Below are 20,934 nucleotides of genomic sequence, written 5' to 3' on the forward strand. Positions count from 1 at the left end.
GAACATCTATTGGACTGGAAAACTATGCTATGATCCACTGCTTTGGTTTTTCTTTTTTTAAATCCCTTAAGATTCTTTTACATACTACTTATGTCTTTATTTGAAGAAGCTTGGAAAGTTTTCTGCATTGAGATTTAAAATCCATAGTGTTGCTGTAATTTAGCTTTCCAGGATTTTTTAATTTGAATTTTTATTTTTATTTCTCACATAGACAGTATAACAATTTACAGTATTACATTTAACTGGTAAAAATTGATCTCTTTACTGCCACTTTTTTATGGTTACATATATATATCTGACTGTAGAACTTCGTTACTCCTGTACAGTCTTTGATTCTCTCATTGAGAAGTATGTGCAGTGCATACAACTTTAGACAGTTTCTTCATTTAAAGCTGTTACAAAATTAAAACTGTGTATGGTAAGAGTATCTTCAAGGTGGGTGGATGTTCTGTGTTTGAAGGAATAAGATTATTGGTATTCCAACAGCATTTTTTCTTTTAATGTTTTCATCAAGCACCCAGTCAGCTTGAAGAGTCTCAAATGGACCCTCCCACTGAGAAATCAAGATGGCAGCCCACTTTGGGGAATAGAGGAAAATGGATTAATACAAGAGTGCTGTGATAATATACAACCAAGACAGGGTTCTTTTAACATGGATTTCATGAAATGAATGAAGACAATAGGTTTCTTACCCAACACAAATGGACAGTGGATATGACTTTCTAAAGACTTTTTGTATCATTAAAACAAGTCCATTTTTGACATTTGGAGAAGAAAGATGGCACATTAACAGAGATGATAGTTTGTATGCTTGGAATTCTTTTTTCAGTCTGATTTTGTATGAGTATGACCTTGTGGAATGTTAACTTTAATAAAATTTCTGACACTTTAAAATTTCTCAGTTTGGGTTTATTTTTTTGAGCTGGAGTTTCATTAAATGTTCAGTTATCACCCTAAATAACACCTTGACCTTTACTTTTGCCCAGCAGTAAAGTGTACTGAATAAAGCTGGTAAATGGAAATAGTGTGTTGGAAAATATTGTACTTGGTTGACTAAGATTTCTCTTTTTAAAGTTGTTGAAATTTATTTCTGCTTTAAGAGATCATCATTTGGTCGAAATGCCGTTTTGTGCTTTCTTAAAACATCTTGCAAAATAACTTAACCAATGGGTAATAATAGAATCTTTAATTTGCCATGCGATTTTAATGAACTTTTAAAACAAAATGCCTTTTCCCTCAAAATTCAGGATAAGTGATATTTTTCTAATAAAAGGTCACATTTACCTAGATGCTTGTTAATATTGTAAATAAAATGTTTTGCAATAGAATATTCATCTGAACATTTAAACCGATGCCTCTTACCGTCTTTTATTAGTTAATATTAAGGGAAGAAGTATTAGATTTATTAGAGAAGTGTCCTTAGGGTATTCATAAAAGGACTTAAAATTTGGGTGGCAGTAATGTCTATAATATACATTATGTAAATATGAAACCTGTCCCGTGCATTTTTACTTGGTACCATACATATTTTTTATTTTTCTTATGTGCATTTAGGAATTTAGAATAAATGAATCATACATGTCACAGATTACTTATATTTGATTTTCTGGTGAATGCTGACATTTTAATTTTTGATAATCATCGAATACCAATTCGGTAACTGTTATAAAGGTGTGTGGTATACTTTAATTTGCTAAACCAAATGAATTGATAATATTTCCGCATTATACAGAGAACAAGAAATATCTTGATTTGTTTCGCGTGTGTTTGTGATTAATGTCAAATACTGTAACACACACATTCATGATCAAAACCTGGGCAGTATGTGTTCTCATTGATTTGAGGTGGTCTGTGTAAATCAAAAGTGGAATTTTGAGTTTTGATCTTGGTGTACAGAACTACCTTTTGTAGAAAGTATGGAATTGAAACTAGGGTTCCATTATGGATTTTACATTACCTAAATTCAGCTTGTTGCTTTCGTTGGGTATAAATCTAAACTGGATATCCTGAGGAAAGGACATTGTTCTGACAGATTATCATGTTGAGTAAGGAAAGTTTGATTCTTTTTTTTTTTTGGATGTGAATATTTTCTTGGGTGCGTGCTGAGAGAAAAAGCGTTGAATAATTTGTTTTTGGCATTAGTAATGATTTTGTTTCCATGGTCCTATGGTTTTGATATTTAGGAGAATTTGCCCTGAGATATTACTTTGATAACTTGCTGTCAGATATGACCAATTGTTATTAACTTAACCATTGTTGAAATGGGTTCGTGCCTAGAATTGGATTTGAAATACAATGGAAAGTTTGGGATTTATGTTGTGTTGGTTTTGGAGGTGGAGTTTCTTGGGTTTGTTATTTAAAGATGACTGGTAGTTACATATTCTTGAATTTAGGAACTTTGTTTTGCCTAATCAGTGTGGGAAGTAAATATATTCTGGCTATGAGAGTTCTTTTGGTGTGGGGGGGTAAAGTTTGCAAAGTTATGTAATGGGTTAAAGAATTTTGGGAAAGTACAAAGAAAAATCGAGGTTATCGAATAAAAATTAGTTGCATTAATTTTTTGCTCTAATGCAACTGAACACTAGGGAGGCGCTCTTGAGTTGTACCCCTTTCTTCCAATTGGGATGGAAAATTCCCCCTAAAGCTTGTCTTTATGTAATTTTTAGGCTTCATAAAGAAGGCAAAACTTGAATTTAATTTATGAAATTGAGATTTTGCTTTTATTTAGAAACCATTTTACCCATGTGGGGGGTTAATTTTTTTAAAAGATTAGAAATTAAGATGAGCTTAAAATTATCTAAGAATTATCCTTTTTTCAAAATGGCTTGATAAAACACCACTTCCTGTCCAGAGAGGAAGTTATTTTAGCTCAAAGACTGAAATATTTAGCAGATCTTTAGACAAAAGGAACAAATTACATTTCTCTCTGGCTTAAAAAGGGTGCTTGAGCCAGAGGGGGTTAAGAAACCCTCCCCCCTCCCCCTGATGGGGTGGTCTGGAGGGGCAGGGAGGTGTGGGGGTGGGGGTCCTTAGGCTCCCTGGGATGGAGGATCTTTTTTTTTCTTTTTTTTTTTTTGGTGGAGATGAAGGGGTGGGTCTATGGTACATCACCTGAGTTGTGGGGTAAATGTAGAGAGTGTCAATCAAAGGCAGAGCTCTCAGAGCTGGGAAGGAGGCTCTAGATGGCGGCTGTGCCTTAGAGAGAGCGCGCTCTGCTCCCTGCCTTCGCCTCACTTTACGCAACTTTCCCTAACTTTCGGGCAGCCTCAGGGGGCCCCCGGAGCCCCCTGCCTCTCTTAGTGACTTACTGGGGTCGATTCGAACCTTTTTTAGGGAGAAAAGCAGCTTTTAGGAGCTTTCTTTTCGTGCCTTGTTGGAAAGAAGCAGCCGTACTGAGAGCCCAGGTCGTTGTTTTTTCCAGCTTAGAAGCCATGGCGCACCTCCATTTTTGTGCGCTCTCCTAATGAGGTTTTTTTCTTCCGTACCCGTTTTAGTATTAATTGTCGCTTTATTTTTTTGACCAGTTAACATATTTGAGGATTATTTTATTTATTTTTCGTTTTTTAACGGAGAATTTCGTTTTTATTTTTAATTATTTGGGATCTGATATTTTTCTACTACTAGCTAGGACTCTTGCTTTGGACCTACTACATGGATCAGGTAAGTTCATAGTCATTAATGGTAATTTTAAAGATTTATATGTTAAAAGTTTGCTTTATTTTCTGTAAATATGAGAAATTCCTGGATGACGCAATAAGATACAGAGATTGTTATTTGTACCCAGTGTGTTACTTTGAGAAACTTTCCTTATTGATAGTGATTCCACTGTTCGGTTTATCCTGTTGTTTTTTTTTTTAAAGGAAAAAATAGAAATATTTTGTGTTTTGGTGCTTACCGCTGTTGTATTATAACAGTATCGTTACATGGTCAGGACTTTGTTCCTGATAATAAAAACCATCGATAGAAGCTGGGACCTTACCTTTCTTTCAACTTTTGACAGTAAATACCTGGGCACAGGACTTCAAAGCAAACACAGATTCCCCCTCCCCCTTAATATTTAAGAATTAAAAGATGATGAGAAATAAGGACAAAAGCCAAGAGGAGGACAGTTCGCCACACAGCAATGCATCGAGGTATGAGCTATCAACTTTCTTCCTTTTTTCTTTTTTTGGGGGAAACCTCAGCTTACATTGTTTACCTTGACAGACTGGGTTAGCTGTCTGTGTTATTTTAAGTATTTTACTAATTTGGATTCGTTTTTTAAAGCGTGACCTTGAGATTGCTAATATGCCACACCCTAATTTTTTGGTAGCAATTTATGAAAGTTGAGTTGACTTAAGGCCTCTTACAGCAGTCTAAAGATAAGGTACCTTTATTCAAGGGGGACTTTTTTGTAAAGTACAGTTTTTCTGTCAACACATTTCAGTTTTTAGGTTTTTGTGCTGTAGAAAAATGACCTTGTCGGTTTAGCCACTGCATTGCACCATTTTACATACAAGGCAAATTTTTTCTTTGAAGAATCTAGGATACCCAAACTTGTAACTGAAGGCCATAGAGGAGCCTTGTGGTAGTAAATTATAGTAAATAGACATTTGAGAAAGTTATATGAATGAAAAAATGTACATTTTAAAATGAAACTGCAAAAAGGACCCTTTGACGGATGCCTCTCAGTTTATATTTTTATTTGATTCTGTATTTCTTTTGATACTCTTGACATTTTAGGAAATTTTGATATGATTTATCAAAACCTTTACTCGATGGTTACAGCTCCTGCATTTATGAAATTAAACCTGTGATCCCAGAAATCGTGGAGTACTCTTAATACACTTGTTTTGTGTTTGTTACCGTGATGACAATTGTATATTTTACATTTTAAATATTAAAAGGTTTACATTTGTATGCTTATATTCAGACAATGCTTTCTGGTTAGTAGACGTGTAGTGTGTCTTATCCTGGCACTTTAGTTGTAGCTGCTTTAAATTTATTGATTTATTTCGACAGTGTCTCCTGGAATGCTTTTATCTCCTGAAGCTTACAAATGCTCTGTTCAAATCATGATTTGTTTCACGTTTGTTGGAGTACCTTATTAGTGACTAAGTAATAAAGCCTGTGATGTTTTATTGTATGATCTGTATGTTAATTTTTAAAAGTACATATGAATGCATTTCTTGATGTGTTCTTATAAATTGTCATGTTATAAATTTTAAATCATGCAGTTAACAAGGATGTGATGATTGTATCATTTTTCTTCCCAATTTTGTTTTTATAATTTTTCATAAATATAATTTACTATTAGGTTAGTGAATATGAAAGTTTTTAATGTGGTTTATTACAGGTGTTGAATTTTGTTTCATTAGATTTTAAATATTTTGACCCCTGCTTTCAAAAATACCTTTCCACATTCTTTTGCAAATTAAGTTGTCACAGAGTTGGACTGCTTGTCTTTTGAACTGATATGCCTGGGTTAGATTTAGGATAGAAAACTTATAATCCTAAACTGATTTTTCTGAGAAGTACTAGCGATTTGAAGAATCAGGAATCCCCATGTAGTTTGACAAATTATTAAAGATTCAGTACCTAAAATTGTTACTCCCTTGAGTGTAAGATTTGCATAGTCTCAACAGGGGTTTTGGCTTTCTTATGCAAGGTTTGTGGTTAACATTGAACAAACTCTACTTTCTAATTTAAAAAAATCAAGCAGTGTTGTTGTTCCTTGTAATATACTCTCACCTGGAAAACTGCTTTGAAGTCATGATGCATTTGCCTACTGGCAGTGGGGTTACAGCTTAACAAGAAGCTTGCACTTTACTTTTTAAATGCATTTTATCAAGTGTATTTTGATTCATGTAATTGATGAATGTCCAAAAATATTCTAGAGACTCCTTGAAGGAGACGATGGAGTTTGAAATTATTGTTACCCTAAATTGCATACCTTAACACACGTACATAAATATGACATCACTTCCTTTTAACATTGTAAAGCTAAAAGATATTAGTTGTGTTTTATTGTCGATTAACGTTTTTATTTTTAGTGAACTAAAACGAAGGAGACTTTCTGACTAGTACTTGGTTTCTTAATCCATCAGAATTTCTCCTTTAAGGACCTGTTTGAATGGCACAAAGTCTGGTGTTCAGGTAGTACTACAAAAATCACTTGCAGCCTGAGCCACAGGAGAGGAAGGGAGGAGTTTGCAGGTCAAGTAAATTTTGGTCTGAGCATTACTTTAGGATCTGAAAGGATTGAGTGCAAGTTGAGGTTAACCTGATATTTTCCTGTTACTGGAAGTAATGCAGTATTTCATAGTGATTATGTAAGTTTGTTATTCTTGTATTCTTTTGAGGTTAATATTTAAGTATAATGTTATACTTCGTGTATGATTTTTGAATAGTAAGTTTATTTTCAAAAATAAGATTGAAAAAATATTTGGTGTCTGTGAATCTAAATATTTAAAACAAGGTTTTAGTGATGGACCTGTGTAGAAATATATACCATGCACTTATCTAAATAATTTACATTTTGGGGCAACTTCAGTAATATCAAAGAATGGAAACAGTATGGAAGGGAATCAGAATGGAACTGTGTGTACACAGAGTTCTGTGTGTTCTGGTACTCTGCCTTTACAATTTATCTTACCTGAAAGTTTATTAAATTTGTCTGCAAATCATCTGCCTTTGAACCAGGTTTATTTTGATAACCTGAGGTGCTGTGAAAATCATCTGCTTTTTAATCAGACTTGTAGCAGTTATTCCAAAAGCCTGGGGGTGTTTAGAAGTGGTTATAATGCAGTTGCTTGTGGACTGGAAAAGACAGTTTAAGTGGCAGCCATTTTATGACACTGGTTAATTCTTACGAATCGGGAGTTTTGAGAAGATGAAAATAAAGAAAATTGGAACCTGAAATACCAAAACCTGTTTTTCTCCCCCCTCCCTCTTTGAGTTCTCTGGTGCTAAAATAAAGGGCAGCTTGGTAGTTAGCCCTGGCAGCAGCTCTGTGAGCCCCTGGCATCTTGGTGCAGGTCCAGCTCAGTCACAAAATGGCTGTTCCTTTGTGCCGCAGCGCTGACAGACATACTGCATTGCACTGTGTACTCGCCAAACAGCAGGAAGTTGCCGTGCCGAGTTCAAAGGCCGGCCGGCGCAGGCGCCGAGAGCTGATTGGCTGTACGCGCGCCTGGTAACAGCGGGTCAACAGCGACGGCCTTCGGGCAGGCCCCGCCCCCTGACGTCAGGCGCCTCGCCGCCGAAACAGCGAACGCGGTGACGTTGGGCTGCGTGCGCAGCCCTGGTGCTTCCTCTTCGCCTGGCGAGCCATCCGGCTGCGGGGAGGGGAAAGGGAAGGGAGGGGACCTCTAGCTGGGACTTTCCGGTGGCGGCAGCTTCCCGGAACGATTTCTCTCCTGGCAGTCCGCTTCGCCTTTCCCTCTAGCGGCCCACACCCTTGGCACGTCGTCTTTTAACCTTTCCTGGGAATGGTTTTCTTTTAGAAGCAGTTTTTACTTTTGGAAACCTTTAGGTAGAAAACCTGTCAGTTTTTACATTTTTTCTTTCCTGTGTCTTAGCGGGTCTTTTCCCCTCTTTTCTGTTCAATGTGAAGAGATTAGTGAGTTTTAATTTTGCTACCATTGACCAAAACCATTTCACTGTCAAGGAAACAATTTTATTTAAATTGAAACGTCTTAACAGGTGTTAGAGCTGTTGTTTAATACATGGCTCATAAACCAAGGGAAGATTATTTGAACTTGTCCCCGTGCATTTTTACGTTGTACCATACATTTTCTGAATTGGCATTTGATGGAGAAAAACTCAGGTCAGTATGTGCAAAATGATTTTTTTTAAGACTAATAACGTGATAGTTAAGTAGAAAATAGCGTAGAAATTTGTACTTGTTTAATAACTAAATATTAAGTTAATCTAAAAATAATAGAATACAGCATTAGGCACCCATAATTATGCAAACGAGTGTCAGAAAACGATTATTTTAAAGTGTTGATAGCATTCGCTACAGAAATTTGACTCCCAAAACTTAACCGCTAGTACAATCACTTGACAAAAGCTTGAGAAGCATCTCTGATCCCCCATTCTGGAAGTTTTCAGTCCTGTGGTGATGCTTATTGTCTGCCTTGTTTGGAAACCCTTGCAAGGACTTTTGGTTTAAAAATATGGTTTACCAACAATAACCTTATACAGTCATAAGTAATGAATTTAAACATGAAGGAAAGTCTATATTAGTGTTTTTCTAACGTACCCAACATGAAGTTTTTTTTTCCCACCCCCCTTGGAGTATTTTTAGCAGTAACAGGAGTGAAGTGGCATGTGGTTGGACCGTAGTTTAGAATTTTTTTATTGAGTAAAATATGCTACTCCAAAAGAGATGTAGCCCGTCTGAGTCTAGAGATGTTTACCTGAGCATATCTTAAAGTTTCTGAATGAAGTTTATGAAAGGTAAAATTCACTGTAATAGTTGGTTTTGTAAATTTATACTTTTGCTGCTTTTGGAAGGATTCTCTGGATACTTTTTGGAAACCTTAGGTGAAACTGGGTTTTCAGTTTGTTTTACAGACTTGCTTATTAAGATTTTGTAAGTGATTTTCTTAAATATATGGTCAGGTAAATTATATAATATTTAACAGCCTTAGAGAAAATACTTGTAGAACTTGATTATTAACTGGTGGTTCCAACTTCTTAAAGTGCTTTTCTGATTTTGAGATTAAATAGCTGTATTAAAAATTTTCGTATTTGCTAAATGCTCTTAAATTCCTAAAAGTGGGATAGACTTAAGGCATTGCAATTATGTTCTAGGATCTAAACTATTCTGAAGATGTTTTAACCTAAAATAAATGTCATTACTGTGTGAGTTAAAATGCATATTATAGCAATTCATGTATGAGCCAATTAACTTTTTGAAGAACAAGAGTATTAGGAAGATCTTCATTGAGCCTTTTCTGGGTTTTCCTCCCATGTGCAAAATGGAGTAGTGTTGCTATCTACTTTTTCTCTCTCTCTCTCTCTTTTCCTTTCTGAAAATCTGCAGTTTCCAGTTGAAAGATTCAGTCATCACAGAAAGGTGGGCAAAGTATATGATAAAAGGAATTTCAGTTGTAAAAGTTTTAGCTTGAGAGATGAATCGAAGTTTAGTTGAATTTTACCTGACAGTATTTGAAACTCACAGATTTTAAGAATTAGTGCCCCCACCCACACCATGTAACTGTTCTCACAATTGTGATAGATTACTACCTTAGGCCACCTGAGATTTCCAAACACTGATAATTTCTCCCATAAAATACAGTACAGTTTTTCCTGACAAAAATTGAGTGACTGCTCTGTATGACATCTAGTAAATCTTTTTTTTTTTTTTTCCTGAAAATCTTAGAATTCAGTTGTGTTTCTTGAAGGGGGGTCACTTTTGTAAAGAAGCAGTGTTTTTTAAATCACCTAAGTTACTCTGCATACAAATTATTGTATACAGATATTCTGCTGGGTGCTCGCTATTGTAGTTGAGTAATTCCCTCTTGCATTTCAGCCTGACCGAGCTTTGAAGTCAAATTTATACCTCAGCAAAACTGCCTATTACTACTTGCTTTGGAACTTTAGTGTTATTAGTGTAAAGCCAGAACAACAAAAGCTGACTCCTATCATCAGATGCCAGGGTCTGTTTAGCACAGTGTTGGAACACTTTGTTTATATGCTTTTTAGACCTTTCCCCCTCAGTCTCTAAAAATGAATGGATAGGGCAGGTAAAAAAGCTGCTATACTATAGACCTTTGGGTGCAGTTTATGAGGTGGGGGACAGGCATTGTTTTGGGAAATAAATAATTGAGAACCGAGGTGAATGGAAGCCATCTGTACTTCAGTTCAAAACAGTTCCAATTTAGCATTTTATCGTTAGCATGTTTGGTTAAGGCTCACCTTTTTTGGTATTTCATTAACATCATCTGGATTGTAATTCAAAAAGTATTTAAATTCCCTTTCCTGGAGAGTCCCACAGTTTGAGGACTGACTATAAGATCACCCTGATTTTCAGGGGTTGAATGTTGTAGAAGAGCTCTGGGTAAGGCATCACTCTAAGAACAGTCCTAATTTTGTACTTTGGATTCAGTTCTAAGGAGTTATTTTGTCATTTTTGTCTTTAACTGTTCCCTCAGTGCCTGTGTGTAATAGGTAGCAGCGCAATGTGCACTGTAGTACTGAAAACTTGTCCCCCAATTTGGGCCAGTGAAGCACACTTATTTTTGGACTTGGCAATTTTCTCGTTTTTAAAATGTGGACAATAATCTTCATTGGGTTATGCAGATTAAATAACACCATACCTATAAAGTGCTTAACAAAGATCCTGGTACACTGAAAGTGCTCCGTACATGTAAACGATCCATGATATCACTCCCCATGCTTCATCTTACATTCCTAGCCTCCTGCACTAAGTGTCTCTGAAAGAGCCAGGTGGTCCCCGAGGGCTGTGGTTGGGATCCTGGTCTCCCACAGGTGTCTGCCTGGGTCAATTAGGAGAGCTTAAGAGCTTAAAATGATTTTAGGAGGCAGATCCCATTTAGTTAATTGAAACTTTGGATGTTTTTTTTTTGAAGTCATCTTAGGATTTTTTTTTTTTTCCCTCCTGAGAAAGCCAGCCTTTTGAAGGTGTAGCATATGATTCTTTCTGGACTGGAACAGCCTCTTGTGTGAGTCATAGTCCTACTCTTGGCAGTCACTCTGAGCAGACACCTCCCCCTCCGCCCCGCCCCTTCTGTAGCAAGTAATTATTGGCCTGGTTCACCCTCTGCCTCACTTCCTCAAGCTGTACAGGAGTGGATATAGTGACTGCCAGGGTGCAGTGTCGTGTGGATGTAAGTAAGAGCAGTAACATTTACCGCCAGTGTTTAATTGGCTGGGGCTGGCTTTCTGTAATCCTGCACCATAGCCTGTATATTTGATTTAGCATCATGTCTCCAGCCTAGTTCATTATGTTGGAGCTATGGTCTCAATATTTGTGTGTGTGTGTGTTTTCTGCTTCCGTTTTTTTTTTTTCATGGTTTATGAGTCAGTTGTGTTAAAAAAAAATAAACAAAAACAAAAAAGAAAAACAGGCCCCAAACAGAGTCACTTATGTGAAAGCTCACATCAGCAACCTAAAACCTAATACCTAACCTAATTACAGTTTCAACTTTCCCTAGGAATGTGACTTTTTAACCAGCCAACCCTGGAATTTCCTGGTCAGCATTAGGAGGCAATCGGCTGATTGAACCCTCCAGTTCTCCTTAGAGTGACCTTGCCTGAAACAATGGGTTCCTTAATAATTTCCTTTTCCTGTCCCCCTTCTGCCTTTAAAAACCTTCCCACTTTGTACAATCCTTTGAAGTTCTTCTGTACTTGTTAGCTGGGATGCTGTTCGAGTCACGAAGTGTTCAGTAAAGCCAATTAGATCTTTAAATTTTACTTGGTTGAATTTCTATTTAACAATTGAGATCTACTTTTTTGTTCTTATGTGAGACCTTGAAGAGCTTCTAAAAATACCATGTCCAGCCTGATCCCTGGGATTGAGTTAAATTTTAGAAGTTCCCCATCATGTGTTTTAAATTTGCGTGTGTCTCCATGTGTTTCAAATCTGCTGATGGAGCACTTGTGTTTCTGTTCCTTTCTAACCCTTGGTCTTTCCATTACTTGTCTCGTTTTCTCCATTCCCTTTTTAGGGCAGTTTTAACAGCAGCTTTAGTTTGCAGGTCTGGAGGCACAGAGGGGTGGGGCGGGGTGGTGATAAGGCGAGTTGTATGCTTGATAAGAATTTCTGCATTGTGTCATGCCAGATCGAGCTGTGAGCATACCTTTAAAATGTGTATACTCTTGGAATGTTTTCACTTAAAGTTGTTTTAAATTCTAGTGCTGTCTCTTCCATTTTAGATCACCTCCAAAAGCATGGATTCTAGAATTAACTTGGAATGCAGTCACTTAAGTCCATTAAGAACTCCCTCCAGCTGATAAAGGAACTGTAAAACCAGGGTCTGTATCAGTGGATGTCAGCTGCCCCATGGAGCAGTTAGAGGGCTGTTTGTCACTGTTGGTGGATTGTGAGCTGTAACTAGCATAAAAGAAAAAGAACATGAAGGTGAACCTTAGGGTACTGCATTTTGTGTAGGTTATTAAGTCCAGCAGTGCCTGTGATGTCGGTAATCTTTCATTTTAGATTTCGTCGTGAGAAACTAGCATGCGTTGAACAGTTTATAGAAAAATACCAGAGTAGTTTTCCATTTTGTTGAGTGCTGACTCTGTTTCAGGCACTGTTTCAAGGGTTTTTGAAATGTAGATTTTATTTAAAGTGAGGGTTAGTGTAGCCAAAATACTTAGTGACCTCCTTAGGGGTAACCCGGCTCTCCAAGTTAACTCTCACGGGACACTCTTCCTTCGCAGGTCTGTAGGTGGCCCTATGTCCCGCTGAGTCCTTTATCCCTCTGCCATTCTTCAGTTGTATGCTTAAAAGGATTTGTAGATTCTTCTCAAGTTTGTTTCTGCTGGTTGTGCTTGCAGTTTTGCATTTCAGTGGTCAAACCAACAGGTGAAATGGGTGAGAGCTGTTGTAATTGAAACGAAGTTGATCGCTTTGGGAGGGTTCGATAACAGTTGTCATGTATAGTACCTGCTTCGAGCCTGGAACGTGCTCTGAGGCCTTGCTGTGTGGTAATTTGATGAATCCTCACGAGTGTCTGAGGTATGATTATCCTCCCTATATTGTAGGTGAGTAAACTGAGGCACAGGGTGGAATAAGTGGTGGAACTGGATTCAAACACAGGGATCACTTAAGCATTTTGGCAGAAGTTGCTATTAAACTAGATGGGTAAGAAGAAGCTATAGGAAGTTGAGGAAAATAGTAAAAATCTAGAATAATTCTTCATTTGGCTTTTCCTAAGATCTTTTGAAGAAACCAGAAACTCAAAATCAGAGTGCATCATAGGTGTGAGTGATGCCAGAAACACAATGCTGTTTAGAAGGCCATAATTTTACATCAAAAGATTCAGGTTAATCTTGAATCAAGTAGCCCCTGCAGTGGTTTCCATGGGGTAGTTTGAGGAAAGGTAGGTGGGTGGGTGGGAGGGGTGGGTCCTGGAGACCTAGGAAGAACTTTGTCTTTGTGGAGGTTGATTCCCTTTCGTGAAGATTGGGCTTTGCTTCTAGTTTTCTTTTTGTTGTTCTGAACTTAGTTTGCAGATAGGCTTTGTATCAGAATCACTTGAGAATGCTGCAGCACCGGCCCACAGCTGATTAGGTTTTAGAAGTTAAAGTAGTAGGGTAGGGTAGATAGCCGATTGCCCAGAGCCCCCCAGGTGGTCAGCTGTGAAACCAGGCTTGAGTGAGTTCTATGTGCGAGTCCTCTAGGGCAGTAGTTCTTGCATATGTAGTGTGTGTATCTTAGAGAAGTTAGAATTAAATAATGCTTCTGAAGCAGTGGTTTTCAACTAGAAACATCCCCTGTCCAGCCCCATTTGTGACTTTTGGCACCTCCCAGAGATATTCTCGGTTGGGGTGCAACTGGTATCTAGTGGGTAGAGGCTATAGGGATGCTGCTAAACATTGGGCAACACACAGGACGGCTCCAAAAAGGATTAGCCCAAAGCGTCATTAATCCTGGGCTTGAGAAACTCGTCTGAGATGTCTAGCAAAGTGCTTGTCACAGTGAACGTTGGTCATTACTAAGAAAGTTGTGTGCCTTGGCCTTTCCTGATCCAGGGACCCCACTCACTTTCTATGACACTGGGCGTAAACGCTGTTTCCCACGGAGGGTGGCAGCCAGGTCTTTTAAGATCTTTGAATTTTGGAGTTAGTGTTTTATAAAAGTCTAAAGATTATAGCCTAAAAGTTTATAAGGAAAGACAGGCCTCAAAGGGCTGAAAGGAATTCCTGCTTCAACCAGTCCATCTATCCTCAGAGTTGTAAATGGATGGGAAGAATACATCACTTGAGATGGTGAATTACAGAAGAGCTTTTCCTCACGTGCCTGCTTTTCGCTGCTTGGTGGGTCCAGTTCTTATCTGCCTAGAAGGCTTGCCCCGGCCTTTCCATAATCCTTAGAGCATTGCCAGATCCGGATTGGGTAGGTTTTGGTGAGATGGTTTTCCAGCTGTACCTTTTCCAAACTTCTTGCTATAATGGACTCTTCCCCAGTGATATGCATGTCTGGGTGCCATTTGTTGGATGCACCCTAAACTACATAGGACTACTCGGATGCTTATTGGTTGTTGGGGAGCAGAAGTAGCGTGGTAACCAGTGTTAGAGTAACTTCCAGAAAAACTGAATCCTAGGAACATCTGAATATTGATCAATTCTGTAGTGTTAGAAGCACAGCTTTTTTTTTTTTTTTGAGAAATTCAGAAAAATTCAAAAAATACCATTAAAATTTTAAATAAGTTAGATATAATTAAAATCCTATTTACCTCTTCCTAGTCACTTTTATGAACTTGGCATGTAAAAATGGTGGGATTTTAAGACATACATGGTTCACATGACACATTTTGCATTTTAAAAATATAATAGTTTTGAAATTGTAATGTTGATATTTATAGATCTAATTCATCCTAGTCTGTTGTAATTAATTGCATAGTATGACTTTCACATTTTATTTTTACATTGTCATACATGGACATTTAGATTATTTTCTAATTTTTGATCTTATGAGCAGAGCTCTGAACAATTTAACACTTTCCACCCTCAGCACAATTTAGATAATTTTAATAGGTTATATACTCATAGATTGAATTGCCTGATTCACATGGATATTTTGAGGTTTATTGTATGATGTCAAGGTGCTTTCCAGAGCTTCTACTGATTACTTTTTCGATGAGGGTATATGAATACTATTTTTCTCTACTTTCTCACTATCATTTAATATTACTAGACTTTTAAAGTTTCTGCAAAACAGATGAGTGTAAAATAATCTGTTGGAATATACACTTCTCAAATTATCAGTGAGGTTTAATTACCTTTTCATAAGTTTATCGGCCGATTCAGTTTCTTTTCTGTCCATTTCCTTTGCCCGGTTTCCTATTGTATTTTTCTTTGATGTGTAATTCTTCACATGTTGTATGTATAAATATTTTGACTTTTAACCTTGTTTATAATGTGGCTTAGTCATGAGAATCATAGGACTTGAGCTAGAGGTGGAATAGGTCTTAAATTTATCTATACCTTTCCATCTTAAGACAAACAAGTAATTGGAAGGACTCGTTCTGCATCAACCTTGGATGGCTTAATAAGCATGACAGGGTGGGACAGCAGTACCACCTAAGAGGTTAAATAGTGCAGATTCCATAGTCCAGACTGGGCGGGGGTGGGGATGATGACAGCATTATGCACAAACTTGGGCTAAGCCTCTTTTGTAAAGTGGGGATGGTTTGTCATCTTTGTTTTAAGGATTAAAAAACTGTTGCATATGCCTGATACATGAGTGCTCCATAAATATTAGCTGTTCCATCATTGATAGAGCTGAGTCTGGAAGTAAGTTTTATGGGTTTCCAGTGTAGATTGCTTTGCGTTTTTACTGGATTTTGCTTTCACCATCACCACTACCACCACCACCAAAAAAAACAAAAAACAAAAAACAAAAAACATGTTCTGCCAAGCAGTTCAGCCATTTTGTAAGTTTAGGAAAATAAACTATCCAAGTGCTGAAATGGCAGCTCTTGGGCAGAGAACCTACAGGCTTGCTCTTTTAAGGAAGTGATGCTGTGCTGCCCTCTTGTGGCCATTTAGGAAGTAACGATTAAGAAGTTAAAAATGGAACACAGTAGCTATTAATGCAGCTTGCTTTCAAAGTCCAATTGTAAGAAATACGTAATCACTTAATTTTGCCAGCTTCAGAAAGGATTTTGAAGAGATACCGAATCCTTTTTATCCACAAGTGAAAACAAACGTTAAACTTTTTTCATAAGCATTTATTTTTTTATTAGAATCTAAAATTGCAATACTGACTTGAATCCCTTTCATTTATTTTTGCATCGTTTTCCCCTTGTATTGATTGTTCAAAGATTATAAAACGTGTCCAACTTAGTTTTGAGATACTTATTTCAGATTTTATTTTCAGATACTTATTTTTTGTGAGAATTCTATATTGATGGTGGATAATCCTGAAATTATAATTTTTAATTGTATTAAAACTATTAATGCCGTTGGAAGTCAGGTAATTTTCATTGTTTAGGTGAAAGTTTAGTCAAAGGATTCCTCATCCACTAATTCAATTTGATCCGTTTTTTGTCAGTCTTGTAGACTTTCCACATCTACTCCAAGTCAGCATCACAAACTACAAATTTAGCATTCATAGTGTTTAGTATTATAACTAGGCATTAATAGCAAATCTACATAATATTTCAAGAAACATCTCGTCCTATGAGGGAAAAATTAGACTGTCATTGCCATAAATGTGGAAGTATTTAGTTTTTTGTTTTTGTTTTTAATTTTCCATTTCAACATTTAGGAACTTGTCCTTCTAGAAATATCATATTAATTGAGTTTTCTTTTTATTAACGCTTTTTAGAAAACATTTTTTCCCACTGAATATTATTTAAAGTCTATTAAATCTGACTTGCTAGTTAAAAAAAAAATAAGGAAACACTTGTTTAAATCTTCAGCTCATGTGTAGTATTGGGAGTATATGCATCCCTTACCTTGATTTTATTAGGAGTCATTTTAGACATTAAAAAGATTAATACATACTGAACAACTCAACTATGAACTCATCACTTAGCGTCAGTCATAAAACCTCACTAATACCATTCTCTGACCCTATCTGCCTCCCTCATCCCCCTATAGGTAAATACAATTGTGAATTTGCTGTTTATCTTTTCTTGGATTTTTCATAGTTACTTTTTTTTTTTTCTTTTTGAAATTAATTACACAAGTAGTTCATGGAATCTACTAGTATATTTCAATAACCTATCCAACAGGGTAAACCACTGTTAACGGTTTGGTGATTAAAATGCATTTATGTGCATAGGTGCTAATAGAGAAACATAGCTCTGTTTTTTACCTAAAAGGTTTGTATGCATTGTGACATGTCTAGAGGTCACACTTTCTTACACAAACAAATATAGAGCTGCACAAGAAGATATATACAAAGATTTATAGTTTTATTGGTTACAGTGAACAGTTTGGAAATCTCAGAAATCATAGAACTATGAAGTGCACCAAGGGTATTTGTAGTTTATTGACTGAGAGGACAACTTAAAAATAATATAAATGTCCCATTACTAAGAGGACAAGTTAAGTAAAATATTGTATATTCATACTCTGAAGCAGTTGAAGGGAATGAGATATTCATACATACGTACATAACCTAACGTGGGTAATGACATTGGATGTTTCTGTTGCATCTACAAATAATTGCTGCTTTTCACACAAACACTGAAAGGATTTCTAGTTGACCAGACCGTCCTAGTTCTGTTCAGACTAATGTTGCTTTTTCTGACTTTGTGATTCAAGTTGGTAGTTGAAGATTTTCCATTTTCTTGTTGGAATGTTTTATATTTCATGGCAATATATGGACCATACTGTCGTCCTACGGCAATTAAAATTGGTGGTGATTGCCACAGTGTTAATTGCAGCCTTAATCTCTTATCTAGAGTTAAGCCTTACGGTAGCAGTTAAAAACCTAAAGTGTTCATTTCAAAAGGATTTTGAGAAGATCACATACTCTAGCAAAGTCAGTCAGCCCCCTGCCCATTTCCTTTTCTAGCGTACTAGGCACAGGAAGCGTGAACGGCTGCTTAGCTCTCAAGTTTGTTGGGGAGGTCGACAGTTGACAAATTACTTGTATTGGATGGGACAAATGGGAGGCCAAGTTGCATGAATGTTAACAGCGGAGACATTGGAGTCAGCCACCTAAGCCAGCATGTTTTAAAGAGTGAGGCAAGAGCCTTGGGAGCCTGCGGGTTGGAGCTCGAGTTGAAAGGGGGCTGCCTGTTCTCAGTTCCCAGGGATGGTAAGTAACCGCCATGGCAGAGGTGCTGCGACAGTATAGTGGAAATACCTAATAGGCACCGAGTTTGGGATTGGAGAGCACAAAGGATTGCTTCATAGAGAAGGTAATGCCTGATGCATAAGCAGAGATGGGAGGTGAGCGGTACTAGGGCTTGCTGTGCCCCACACGTGGATTAGTATGGCTCCAGCAGGGTAAGGGGAGGAGTGGTTAAGTGATAAGTCCTGAGAAATAGGCAGAGGCCGGGTTTCATCGGGCATCTGAGATTGGATGTTGTCGCTGACCATGTGTCGGGTGTCCGGGAGGAGGTGGGTGGCATTAGCTCCCTAATCTTTCAGGCGGTCAGCCGTTTTGGCAGTGCAAGTGAAGCTTCCAGGTCATCCCTTACAGCCCTATCAAGCAGGCTGCTCCTTCTAAATCCTTGACAAGGAAATTCTGGAGCTGCCTCTGTCCCTTTCTGTGCGTGAGCAGCGGTGAAAGTGCAACTTAGTAAATCCCAACTAGAGCCGTGAATTGTGTGGTGCTGGCTCACCAGCGGGGGCTGAGCTGGGAGGAACTTTGTTAGGGTCACCAGTGGGGGCTGAGCTGGGAGGAACTTTGTTAGGGTCACCAGTAGGGGCTGAGCTGGGAAGAACTTTGTTAGGGGAATCTGAGCGTGGGTGTGAAATTCTGAAATTTGTAATGTTTGGATAAAAAGCTTTGGCATTTAGCTGTCATTTGATGATGCTCTCATGACCCCTCTGGTAATGTCACAGAGGATGGCACAGGCTAGAGATGATCTAGGGTTGAGGCTCAACCCGTGGGTGCCAGAGCCTACACTTTTAACTGTGCTCTCTAGCCTTCGTCTTTTCTCTTGCCTGATGACCACCTTCTGATTGGTCACAGGTAGAGAATAAGTGACTTCAGATGCCTTTAGTCAGCTTTTACTGTGTCAGTAAGTATAGTGAGGCCTTGACAGTAGCAAGTCACCATTCCAGGGATGCATGACTAGTTTTGGACATGATGTAACAGGGATAAGATTTATTTTCCGAATCTCTAAGGTTTTGTTACCCCCCGTGGTAAAATACAGTTTGCACTTTATAGCCAGACTTGGGGTGCAGTCCCCGCTTTCCCCCTACCCTCACACTTCTGGTTTTGTCATTGACCAGGTTACTTAAAACATCTCAGTTTTTTCACCTTTCATGTGGGGATAATAATGCCTAATAGATTTGTTCTGGGGAATAAGCACAGTGATACACATGTGATAGCGTAATGCCTGGTCCCTATTAGATGGTTGAAAATCCTTCCTCAGCCTTTTGTCGTTCCTGTTTTGTAGCTGCTTCTGTCACCTGCCTTAGGTTACTTCCCTGAGGAGTGTTTGGAATATGAGGAAGGGCCAGGGGTGTGTGGTAGGAAGTAGAGGTCTGTATCGGATTAGGCCTTCACCTTAGAGTCAGAATGGTTCTTTTTGTTTATTTTGTCCAGATAGGTCTACCAGATCTGGGACTCAATACAGGAGATTCCCAGGCAAGATCTCTGGTTTGAGGTTAACGTGTGTATTTATATAGCTACCCAGACAAATCTGATTTGCACCTGTTGTTGAGAACACTGGATAATTGCAACCAGATTACATTCTTACTTTTTTGGGTAACCCTGCCTTGGTTTTGGTTTCTTCTGTGTTGGTTGGTGTTTTAGGTTTGTGTTTTGTTTTGTTTTTGTTTTTGTCTTGAGGGAGGGAGGCATGATATAAAACAAATAAGATGTAGTAGATTCAGACAGATCAGCTTGGTTTAAAATCCTACCTGTTATTTGGGAGAGTTACTTGTACCTCCAAGCTTCAGGCCTTTTTTTTTTTTTTTATCTGAATGGAGGAGAGACTAGTATCTCCCTTCTGAGTTTTTGTGAAAGAGCTAATCTATATAAATTAGCTGGTATATGGCATCGTGTGAGCACTCAGGGTGGTAGCCAGTAGGAATATTGAGATTGATAGTAATATTATTGCAATATAGGGATATCAAAGTTAATTTGGAAGGTTTGATCTTTTACTATCAAAACTACTATCCACTGTCATTTTACTGCTAAGATTTTTAAAAACAGATTTATGTGGCAGTTTTTAAATCTTTTAAAATCTTTTCTTTTAAAAAAAATAATAAGTCACTCAGCATCTGAAGAAGCTTCGGGTTCAGACTCAGGCAGCCAGTCGGAGAGTGAGCAAGGCAGCGATCCGGGAAGTGGACATGGCAGCGAGTCAAATAGCAGTTCTGAGTCTTCAGAGAGTCCGTCGGAATCTGAGAGTGAATCGGCAGGTTCCAAATCCCAGCCAGTCCTTCCAGAAGCCAAAGAGAAGCCAGCCTCTAAGAAGGAGCGGATAGCCGACGTGAAGAAGGTATCTCCTATGCTGTCCAGTACAAGCAGGCCGCTGGCCGGGGTCAGGTGGCAGATCTCTATTCTCTAGGAAGACTCATTAATGTGTCTTGATAAGGAAAACTACAGTTACCTTTCCAAATATACTCTCTCTGGATATGAATGGAGACTGCTTTTCCCCTTGCTAATTGATATAGTAGATATAGGCTATAAAGAAAATAATTACATGCACCGTCAAATTTTAGGGCAAAAGGACAAATTTCTATAAGTTTGGTTTTTAACATTTTTAAAAAGGTGGTTAATATTTTTTTATGTAACTGTATAAAACCAGAGAGAATCATTGACAGATGATTTTGTCAGATTGACAGTGAAATGCAGTTGTAAAGCGTAGTGTTGGATAATCACAGTTTAAGAATAAGGGTAGTTTTTGTGATCAGAAGAACGGAAGAGATACTTCTTACAGAGAAAAAGTTAATCCGTGCCTAGGCATGTAGATATTCTTTGCCTGACGTCTTCCAGCCAAGTATGCAAAACATCAAAAATGAAGTTGTGTGGCATTTTTCTCATTGATGCCCAAACTTTGGGATGCATTCCTTTTGGAAAGAATTACTGACTTTTAATCATAAGAATACAGCTGATCA

At 37.9% G+C, this 20,934-nt stretch overlaps 1 protein-coding gene across 5 annotated transcripts in view; it reads left to right on the top strand.

Annotated features, from left to right (window-relative positions):
- The first annotated feature begins 3,093 nt into the window (after window positions 1-3,093).
- Window positions 3,094-20,934, top strand: part of CHD2 (chromodomain helicase DNA binding protein 2) — a 75,322-nt gene continuing 57,481 nt past the window's right edge. For 3 of the 5 annotated variants that reach the window (XR_002779664.1, XM_023528960.1, XM_023528961.1), the window contains exons 1-2: window positions 5,277-7,807; window positions 20,084-20,315. Coding sequence is in view for 4 of the 5 variants with exons in the window: in XM_023528960.1 (XP_023384728.1) it covers window positions 7,707-7,807; window positions 20,084-20,315 (333 nt within the window). In the remaining variant the exon portion in view is untranslated. Of the gene's footprint in view, window positions 3,661-4,000; window positions 4,134-5,276; window positions 7,808-20,083; window positions 20,316-20,934 lie in introns of those variants that run through there. The other 2 variants (XM_023528962.1, XM_023528959.1) reach the window with 2 other exon arrangements.

This window comes from Pteropus vampyrus, unplaced genomic scaffold (assembly GCF_000151845.1).
Source record: "Pteropus vampyrus isolate Shadow unplaced genomic scaffold, Pvam_2.0 Scaffold34, whole genome shotgun sequence".
In the NCBI taxonomy this organism is placed as follows: domain Eukaryota; kingdom Metazoa; phylum Chordata; class Mammalia; order Chiroptera; family Pteropodidae; genus Pteropus; species Pteropus vampyrus.